The 11,341-nt window shown below is 41.4% G+C and overlaps 1 protein-coding gene across 1 annotated transcript; it reads right to left on the bottom strand.

Annotated features, from left to right (window-relative positions):
* Positions 1-4,144: 4,144 nt before the first annotated feature.
* Positions 4,145-4,847, bottom strand: LOC149018662 (uncharacterized). Its single transcript, XM_089154408.1, has one exon. The coding sequence runs from the start codon at positions 4,773-4,775 to the stop codon at positions 4,206-4,208; it is 570 nt and encodes a 189-aa protein (XP_089010534.1). The 5' UTR covers positions 4,776-4,847; the 3' UTR covers positions 4,145-4,205.
* Between the last annotated feature and the right edge of the window lie 6,494 nt (positions 4,848-11,341).

Genomic DNA, 11,341 nt, shown 5'->3' with positions numbered 1-11,341 from the left:
TTGATCAGTCATTCAATTTCATTTTTCAGAATTCTGCAGTCATCAGTATCATGACCATGATCTTTGTGATATCTACAGAACCTATTCGGATTCCTCTCATCCGCCTTTTCTATCATAGGTAATGGCCATTTCATAAATCCCTGATGCTGAATTTGCATCAGAATTTCCGATCTTCTTGCGTTGAGAGGAGTGTAGTTTTCTTGGAATGGTTTTGGGATGTCCCTTCTGTATTGACGATCAGGAATATTTCTTGAAAAGCTCCTGCTATTCCTTCGCTCTCTCTGATCTCTATGATCAGATTTCACAACTCCATCATCTTTCCTTTTAACTCCACTGCTATCAGTTTCTTTTCTTGCTTGGAGAATGTCCTTCATATTTGCATACTGATTACAGCGAGTTGTCAATTCTGCTATATTCGCTGGCTTGTTCATGATCAGGAATTCCAGAAGATGCTCATCTGTTAGGCCTCTGAACATAGCGTCATATGCCACCGCCTCATTCAAATTTTTAATTTGAATTGACTCCTGATTGAATCTCTTCATATAATTTTGAACTGATTCTCCCGATTTTTGACGGATTGCAGCTAAGTTATCAACAGTTTTGCTGCTTTTCATGCTACTTTGGAATCTTGACAAGAATACTTTCGTCAAATCCTTAAAATCCTTAATGGAATCTGGTAATAAGCTGAAGAACCAGGTTGTTGCAGATCCTTTCAAGGAAGATGGAGATGAGCGACACTTTAAAATATCAGAGTTACCTGCTAGCATCATAACAGAGTTGAACTGAGCCAGATGTTCCATTGGATCTGTGCTTCCATCATACATCGTGAATGTCGGAAGTTTAAAATTGCGCGGCAATGGTGCTGACATAATGTCTTTAGCAAATGGATTCTGGTTCATTATTTCCTTAGCTTTTTCTCCGCCATCTTTGTTCACCAGTCTCTGAATCTGATCATCGAGGACGCGAAATCTTTTATTGATTTCCGATCCATAGACTTCAGATCTGCAATCTCCTGATTTTCCTGTTTCTCTCTTATCTCTCCAATCCCCAACGCTTCTACTCTTTTTGCTCCATATATGACTCAATTGATCATCTCTGGACGAATCTCGATCTTCAGTCTCTAGTGGAATATAGTTTGGATCCGCACTTTCTCCCGATCCTTCCTTCAGAAATGATCTCCTTCGGCTTCCTCCTGACTTTTGAATCTGAGAATTAGGGACAGAGGTCTCTTTTGCTCAGGAAAGAGTTCGAGATTTTCCAGCTGACAAGACCGGAACTCTTTCCTCAGGATGTACTCCGATCTGCTTGATGAAAGTCCTCATCAGATTTTGTGTTTCCAGTATTTGATGCTGCATGCTCTCAAACCGCTCACGATCGGATTTGGATCTAACTCGGACGAGATGTCGCCAATGTATCTCGCTAATTGTTTCTCTTGCCTTTCAAACTGATCAGTTGGATGAGGTGGAGAATGATCTTCCAGCATTCTCTACCTCTGTAGAGTTTGCATCACTGGAATTTGCGGCATTGGAACCACTTCTCTCGTTCTTCTTTTTGGATTTACTCTCCTTGGCTCCCTCTGGCTTGTTTCCGCCATTTCTATCGGTAATTCCTCCTCTCGCTTAGGTGATTGAGCCATAGCTTCTGCTCTGGACTGATTTCCCACAGACGGCGCCATATGTTGGTGCTATTTCTGCCGATCGCCTTGAACCGTAGTTTCTCGCACCGAACTCCTCAGATCTGATTCGATCTGGTTTGCTCTTCGATCAATCAACCTCTCACTCCTAAAAGAAACAGAATTATAGTAAGAAATGAAGCCGATCGTCTTGATCGGCGTCTCGTCTCCGACGGTCTAGTCAGTATGGTGTCGATGGTGTTTACAGAGCTCTCTGGAGCTTCTAAAATGCTAGTAATGGAGTTCAATCAGAGTGAGCTTAGAGTTTTTGCTGATTCTAGAGACTTACCTTCTTACGGATCTTCCCTTGCTTTTATACTGGCTTTCCCGCTTATAATACTCTTTCAATCATGACCATCAGATCATCGCTCTTTTTTGGACGTCTTTGATCATCTTGCCTTTATCTCTCAATTGAACCCGGCTGAGGTTGGTTTGACCGGTATAAACCGGTAATGGATATATTAGTTACAACACATACGATGACTTAACGTTAGGAACAAACCCTAAAGGATCGAAAATGAAATAGGACCAAAATAGGGAAAGTTGTTGTCACTGTACCCTTTGGTCGCTTCGGGCGACCAAGGCAATCGACCAAAGCTACTATGTACGGATAGTAAAACCTAAATCAGTCTAAAACTGATCGTTTGATTTCCAAACACTCCGAAATTAATAGGAAAACTCTAAAATAATATTAGGAGACTATCTAACATGATTTAGGCATCAATCATAGTCAACGGAGCGAAAACCTAATGGATCCAAAAAATATGTTTCATCCGAAATCATTCCGCAAATTTCACGGATAGACTAGTGTGAATGGGGATTCACTCTAGGACTAAGATAAGAATACAATAAGATCTAAAACAACTTAGAATGAGATCTAGCATGGATTGAAATCAAACAAATCAAAGAGAATACATTCATATAGATTCATGCTAGGCTTTTACCCAAATCACACCGTGAAGTTCACAGAAGAACTAGAGTGAATGGGGATTCACTCTAAGACTAAGATAATAGGAGAGTTGGCCATTACAGAAACTTAAGACCTTCTCCAAACTCTCAACAATGGGTAGAATCAATAGGAAAGTGTATATCTAGAAGAAAGAGTGTGATTGCTAACCTTGAAGAAGAAGATTTGTCGAGGGGAAAACTTCACGGGTACTTGGAAATCTTCCTTGGCCTTAGATAGAATGCTCTAAGGTTCTTCAGACATTCTCCAACAGCTTCATGACAATATGACACCAATTAGGACGAAAATTGATTATATAGGGCTTCGGAAACCTAATTCCCAAAAAGTGACAAAACTGCTCCGGTACTGGTTAGTCACTTGGGGCAACCAAGGCAATCGCCAACTTGTACCACTTTTGGTCAAAAGTGTACTTTTGTCACCTGAGAGTCCTGACTTCATCTTGGGTCATTTTCCAAGTTATAAGGGGTCTCACTTGGTTTTCTAGGACCTTCCAATTGTGTCATCATTGTACTCTTGGTCCATCTACCAAGTCCATCATCATTCAAGTTATGTATTCTTCCGAAATCAAACAAGGTTTCTAACTTGGCATCATCACCATCCATTTCCATTGGTTCCAAGTCAGATCCAATGGGTTCAATTTGGATGGCCCACTGTTGTCTTCTTCCTTCACTTCGGGTCTTCGAACCTACAATATGGATTTCCGGATTAGGGTTTTACTAACCAGGGGATTTGCTTCCCTCTTTGCCCTAGCACAGGTATCTTTTCTTTTTTGTGGCCTTTTCACAACCTGTATTATCCCGACTGATATGCCAGGCATGTGGGTTATTAGGGTCGGGTAGTTTAGCTGTCCGACAAGCCTGTCCATGACCCGTAACACTAGCCAAGATAGATTGAAATGGGTTCAGAAGAATTACATGATCCACAATTACTGCAGGGATTCAAAACGATTTCCTCAAGGCTTCCCTCCAGAGTGTGCTGCTGCCAACTGATAGTATAGACCTACACAGACATTGTCAATAGTCCTACACAAGATTATATTCATTTATTATTTATTTGTATTTATTCCTGTAAACTACGTTATACCATTTCTTTTGTTTTATTTGGTATCCTTTTGGTTATCATCTAAACAATCTCTCAGGATAAATCCAACTAAACACTGTAATAAGATATTTTCAATCAATTAATGTTTTCACTTTTTTTGAAATATGCATAATTTCTGCACACTAATCTTGTTGCAAATCTACTTCAAAAACTCTCTTAACCTTGTCCATCTCATCCGCTCTCCTACAGCTCAGTCTCACATTCCCCACTATATCCTTCCCTCGTCTCCTCTCCTATACCAACACTACCCTGGATCTCCTTCAGCTCTCAGCTCAGAAGTATCATCTAGAATTGGGAGCTGTACTCAGGAAATTGACAGTCAAAAGAGAGATGGCAGTGAACACCGAAGGGTCTCTGTGGCGACAGAAAGAGATAAATGGAAAGAAAATAGTTTAGACAATGGATTGCTTTTTATTGATTTTATTATTATAGCCTTACAGATCACAAAGAAATAGACCAAAGTAATCAGAGCTTCTGCTGGAGATGGGATTCCAAGGAACTGTGAGAGGATGGCCTAGCCTCAATTTCTCTAGAACCGATCTCACCCCCTTCATCTGCACTGCTAATCTGCGTCTCTGAATGAGAAAGAGAGTTGGATCCTTCACCGACCTTTTCTTTCTTCTCAATCTTTTCTACTACATGCATGTCCTCCTCCATAGTTATTACCTTAACTTGAGTTCCATGGGGACCAGGTACCATGGCTTCTTGGAACTTCATATGTTCATCCATATTTATGATCTCAGTTTTTGTAACCATCTTCTTCTTTTTCTTCGAAAGGAAACAACACAAAGCAACTGCGATGGAGGCAAGGAACAAGAGAACTGCAATCACTATAATTATTATGATGATAGTGTGGTTCCCTGGCGGTGGTGGAGGTGGCGTTGGAACAATATGAGGTGGTGGTGGAATTATAGGATGAGATGGTGATGGTGGAAATATAGGATGAAACGGTGCTGGTGGTGGTGCTGCAGAGGGTGAGGAAGGAGGTGGTGGATGGTAAGGGAAAGGATTGGTAATGTGTTTCAATGGAGCCATCTTGGAAGTAATGGAGAAAATGGTTGTGGGTAAGTAGGAGACAGTGAAAGATGTTGAAGAGAGGAACGTGAGAAGGTCTACTTGTAGTGTTGAGGGAGGGGTGGATTGATTGGGTGAAGGAAGGAAGAAACTTGTAAGTTTGAGTGACTTGATTCTCATTCTAAGAAATGATATTGTTGTCATTCAATGGATTATAAAGCACTTCTCAAAATTTCTGGGTTTCCCTTGAAAGAATGTTTTTCTTCCCAACCCCTTAACATACGTTGACATGACAGCCTACCTTTTAAACATAACGTCCAAGATGAGTATAAAACTCCAATCCAGGTTAATGGTCCATTCGGCATCAACCATTGTTCCATTAAAATCATATCCTTGTTGAAGAATTATTTCAAGACCCAAAAAGCGATCGATGTTATGTGTCAATGGGGTTCATTCTTGTGATAGGCGCTAGATTGGACTAACTAAAATGAGATGGGTTAAAGAGCTTGACTTAACATGTTCCCTCAGCTTTAAAGATGAAATGAGTTGAGTTAAGCCTTTTGGAACTGATACGGGAAAAATCATAGTCAAACCGGGTCCGCCCGTGGTTCGACCCTAGACCTCGGTCGGGAAGAAACGGACCAACCCGCATCTGAGCAGGCCGGGTTTGAAGGTAGCTTGCTGAGGAAGAAACCTGCTGACTCAGTCAACAAGCAGGCCAGAATCCGCAATTCTCGGAGTGGACGAATCGTCAAGGAGACGGTTAACGGCACTTACGGGAGTAAACGATCATGCTAATAAGGGAAGTTATCCACTACCCCACCAACGGATCTAACCATTAAGATCGAACAGTCACCTGAAGAAGGCTCGAATAGATCCAACGAAGGAGATTAGAAGGTAAACACTATATAAGACATGACCTACGTACAAGAAAGGTTACTGAATCGTATTCCCAATATTTGTATTCATACTTCTGCTCTATACTCAAGCAGAGCCTTTGTGATCAGTTCATCAACTGACTTAGCCTTCGGAGGTGGACTCCCGACCCCCACAGTCAGGCCACATCTGACGATTGTTTTGCAGGTCATTCTTCAGTGATCTAAGGGCTGAGCAGATTTTGGACGCATCATTTGGCGCCGTCTATGGGAATCGCTTCAGAAAGTCATGGTTACCAGGTCCGCAGCAGCGGCTGCAGCGGCTCAGCGGGACACTGACATTCAACTTCTTGGCGGGAATAATCCTGATGATATTCCTGAGGGAAGTCGAGCTCGTGAAGTACGAGAAGATGGAGGATAGGGGGTAATGATCAACTGCATCCTCCCAATCCTCTCCAACAACAATTGGATCAAATGCAGCTCCAATTTCTGGAGATGAACCAGATGCTTCGTGCGTTGGTTAGGCAAGTGGTGGCGCCACAGGCTCCTGATCAGCGAGAAGGCGTGTAAGAGAAGGAGAGGAAATATTTACCTCACTTCCACGAGGACGTTCCCCAAGGAGGGAAAGAAGGTTACCCAGAAGGCCGTATGTTGGCAAGAATTTTCGGGACGAAGCCCGGAGGCAAGGCAGAGAATCAAGAAGAACCTGGGAACTCCCCAGAAGAGATGATCGAATTAAACGACCCCAAGGAAGCACAACTCGTTCAATGACAAGGTTGGGTGTTGGAGTGCGAACTCATTCACCAACCTCCAGGCGTACGGTTTGGGACAATGCTCGTATCACCGGTGGACAATCGATGCATATTGGCCAAGAGCTGGCTAATATTAATCAAAGGCTCGGGCAACTGTCCAGAGGAAAATTAACCGATGATATATATTCGATCATTAGAAAGACCCCGTTCGCTGAAGCAATAGCTGGATATCAATTTCCTCAAAATTTCCGGTTACCTACTTTTTCTTCGTTCAACGGTTCAGGAGATCCAATCGCTCACATCAGTTACTACCAACAAACTATGGCTGTGGCTGGTAACTCAGATGAAATCCTTTGCAGGGTGTTCGGTTCATCATTAACCGAAGCAGCACAAAAATGGTTCTCGAATCTTCCCTCGGGAAGAATCACAGATTTTGAGGAGTTGGCGCGAAAATTCATCGGTCGATTCCAAAGCGGAATTCAGATCAAGAAGACCGAGGAAACCTTGTTTACCATTAGGCAAGGGAAAAGCAAATTGATTTGGGAATATCTGAAAAGATTCAATAGGGTCACGATGGAAATCAAGAATTTAGATGAACATGTAGCTAAAACTGCTTTGTTCACTGGACTCACCAATCGGAGACTTTTGGAGTTATTACTTCAAGATATGCCTACCACTTATGCTGAACTGGTGCAAAGGTGTCAGAAGTAGGCAGAGGTAACAGAAATTCTAGATGCGCGTCAGCGAGACACGAAGGCCTCTACCAGAGAGCAGAAAGCTCCCAAGAAAAAGCAAAAGCCAAAACAGCATGCTCGGGATCAAGTTGGAAGGCCTCGTACGGCGTGGCAATAGAGGTCTCCTGATCAAGGCGAGTATACACCCTTGAATACTCCTCGGTCAGAGTTCTTGAATGTCATAAAAGGAAAAAATATCCTAAAATGGCCACCCAAGGTCCTAGCAAAGCCTGGGGAGCGAAATATGGAGAGGTATTGCCGTTTTCATAAGGATTACAGTCACTATACCAATGATTGTAGACATCTGAAGGTCGATATCAAGAGATTGATATCTCAAGGTCACCTTTCCAGTTTCATCAAGGGGAGACAATTAGAGTCGCGGCCAAGTGGTGAAAAAATGGAGTGTTCAGTAAGTCGGGAGCGGCGAACTGAAGCTCCTAAGTCTAAGAAAGACAAGGAAGTGATTGATGCCACCCGATCTCCAATATTGACGATATTCGGAGGACCCGAGCTTGAATCGCTCCGAAAGCTAAAGGCAAAATCTAAGTTTGTGAAACCCGGCCCTAACCTTGACCCGGATACTCTATTGTCTGTAGGTCCGAAGACCCGAAGTAGAAGTGAAAGTCAACTATGGGCCATATCAGTAGAAAATATAGTGTTCGACTCCGAACCTATGGAGATTGAAGATGATTCCCCATACTTGAAGAGAGTATCGGATATAGAAAAGAGACTACGCTTTGATGAAGAGAAGATTGGTTGATGACCTTAGAGCTTGGTGGGATATGATTTAAAGCCATTTTTCCATGCTAGGTAAGTTATAGAATATGTGTTTAAAATTTTGTTTGATTCCGAGTAGTGGAAGGCCTTCAAATCCCTGATCTTGGTTTTGCTGTCTGCCTGGGTTGACTGCTTGGGTCGACTGGGCCAAGCTACCCAGCCAATCAACCCAGAGTTGCTGAAATCAAACAGAATCTTCTGTTTAGGGTATCTTGCTATATATACCTCATGACTTCGTGATTTTAGTATCCCTAGCCTCCAAAACACTTAGAGAACAAAGGGAAACCATCTCCAAGCCTCCAAAGGTGTTGAAGAAGACCTAATCTTGCAAACTTGCTAGTTCTCTCTCTTATTCTTCAATCAAAAGTTAGTATTCAATCTTTTGTGTTATTGATTCATTCTTTCCATGATCACTCTCATCTCTAAACTGAGATTATGATGAAGATGCTGCAACCTTGTAGTCATATCTTTACAATCTCTTTCCATTCTCTTATGCCATGATCATCTTATTCATTCTCAATATGATTCTTATGATTTCTTCTTAAACTATGATCATATTCTTATTTTGATTTAATCTAGCATTGTAGATGCCTCTCCATGATTATTCATACCTCTGATCTACTGTGTTCTTGTACTAGAATGAGACCTTATCATCTCTAGTTCATCTCTTTCGTTCATAGCATGTTTCCAATGAAAACCATGATTTTTACCAAAATAGAAAGTATGATTTCAAATTAGTAAGTAATGGTTTTAATCGTTGTTTGATGTCTAAAATATGATTTTTAGTCTTAGACTACTGTGTTAGACATTCTCTCCAAGTTTCGTCGCATTCCTGATTGTGTAGCATAGGTTTCGGATCAAGATTCTATTTTTGAATTCGGATTTGCTCTTGGGCAGATTGCTTGGGTCGACTGAATCAATCAACCCACCAATCAACCCGCAACAATAGAATTTGATTTCTTCGTCCGATTCGATTCGATTGATGATCATTCTTTTAAGACAACTTCCTAATGACTGTATGATGTTATTCTAGGGTTTGTTTGCTAACTTTGGATTCATCCTCTTGTTCGTCCGGAATATATTCGAATCTATTTAAGGTAAGGAAAATTGTTACCATATTAACATAGATTGCATAAATTTAGTTTCTAATTTGGGAACTACTTAGATTTGCTACTGTTATGTTAATTTCTATTATGATAAGAATGTTGTAAGTACAGTAGGATCTTATTTCCTTATTTACTTTATGTACTTGATCATGTATGAACACTTATTCATATATGTTGCTTATTCATTTAATCTTGTCTTATTATACTCTTTCATTTGATGAGACATCTGTCGTGGATGATATGACTGAATTATGATTGTGATTGTTTAGGTATGATTTGGGATTGGGGAATGTCCTTTTGACATTTCTGTATTTGGACCTCATTGGGAGTAGTATGGGATATTTCCAATGTTGCCCTTTGACACTTTCCCGGATTATTGGTTGTCATACCTAGGACTTGTCTAGCAGTGTTTGGCTAGGATATTCCCTGTTATATCAGACCCGATTCGGAAGGGTATTGAGACCGAACGACCCGTGGTAGCAATGGGGAATCATGAGCGCTCAAGACCGGTAACCAACCCGTGAGGGGACATGAATCACATTGTGGGGGCCATGTATGGGTAGAGTTGCATATGGATAGACTTGGGCTCATGGGCGTTCAAGACCAGTAACCAACCTGTGAGAAGACATGAGAGCTTCCCGTTTATTATATGTGGATGACCTATAGCGTTGATGAGTCCGTAGTCTGGGACTATGCTGACTCTAGTGGAAAGGATACCGGAAAGGATTGCCCGGGGTGAGGAATGGACGTATCTGGACCTGAGTTGATATGACTAAGTAGAAGACTTGCATTGGGCTAGGCTTTACCCTGACATGCGCCAATACTTAGACCAATGGTGATGTGAGAGAGAGGTGACCTAAACCCCTAACCAAGGAATGTCCAAGAGGGATGCAAGACCCTACTACCACCAGCAGACCCAAGATGCCAAGATGGCTGAGGGGGAGTGATTGACCTTCCCAAAGAAGTATGGTGCTATGACTTAAAGCATGTTTGCCTATAGAGACCAGCATATCTGGAGTTAGACTCATACATGCATTGTTTGCCGCATATGATATAACATTATGCTTAGGTTATGCTATCATGTTATTTATGCTATTATGGAATTACTTGCCTTACTGGTTTTCTTTTGAAACTCACTCCTTTTGTACAACATCTTTTGTTAGATTATTCTACAGGCATTGATGGCTATGAAGGCCAATATGAGGAAGAGCAAACCAAAGAAGCGTATTACACGCAAGGTGTTGGCGACTATGAAGATTACATTGAGGGTTCCTCGAGTGGTCTTACTTGTTACCAAGATTAGCCCTACAGTGGAGTGGGAGCGTCTGAGCGTGATTGATGAAGTCTATGTTTATGAAGACGTCTTTATAAAGTAGGATAGACTCTAGCTTAGTTAGATTATATCTTTCTTTCTTGTCTTTAGAACCAGTTGTAATTTCCTTTCACTTTCGATCTACATTCTACTGTACTCGTCGAGTGAGATTCCGCCTCACTCTACATTTTATTTTATATATATCTATTGGTATCATTTTCGCACTCTAATGATTATCTCGTTACTTTACTTTGAGTCATTTGAATAATATTGTTAACCTTGATTTAGTCTTGTTCTTGATTATATTATTGTGAATGTGGGAGGTTGATTTACTAAATACTGGATCTTGTGGACTGTGGATCACACACTCGGGTATGCCAGATAGGGTACCGGCTGGGTGGATGTGATAGAGTGGTATCAGAGCCCACAATTCCAAGTAAATCCTAACCATAGAAACAATGATAGAACATTCTTGAGTCATAAATCCAGAAGTGACTCAAGTATTCTTAGAAGTGAATAATAGAACACTTGAATTAGAAACTTAAAAGTGAAGAATAATATACTCTGAATAATACACAATAAGTTTGATTTAACAAACATCACTTAATACAACAAAAGAGAATGCATAATGTACAATAAGATGGTGAAACAAAAGCGAACTTCATTAATTCTAGGAAAGTTCTACAAGTTACATTTGAGAAACATAAAAGGAAATCCTAGTACAATCTATCTAGACTACTGTCTCTGCTCTCTCAGTACTCTAACATCCTCTACAACCTTAGTCAACTGTGACTCCATCCTCTCCTGCCTCGCCTCTATCCTCCCTAAGATGGAAGTCATAGAGCGCATCTGTGCACACAACTCCGCAGTCTTTGGAACTGTTAGTGAAGGACCTCCGATCTCAAAATGCGATAATGTGGGGATCTCCTAGTGACCCTGATCTGCCTCACGCATCTCAATGTCATCTCCAGCCTGGTCATCTGTATCTGGACCAGCATCGTGGTCACCACCATCCGACTCATCATCCTCCT

Source organism: Hakea prostrata, chromosome 4 (assembly GCF_041222555.1).
Source record: "Hakea prostrata isolate BN-2017 chromosome 4, UWA_Hpros_2, whole genome shotgun sequence".
NCBI lineage: Eukaryota > Viridiplantae > Streptophyta > Magnoliopsida > Proteales > Proteaceae > Hakea > Hakea prostrata.
The sequence above is the reverse complement of the archived record's forward strand: the minus strand, read 5'-3'. Positions and strand labels throughout refer to the sequence as shown.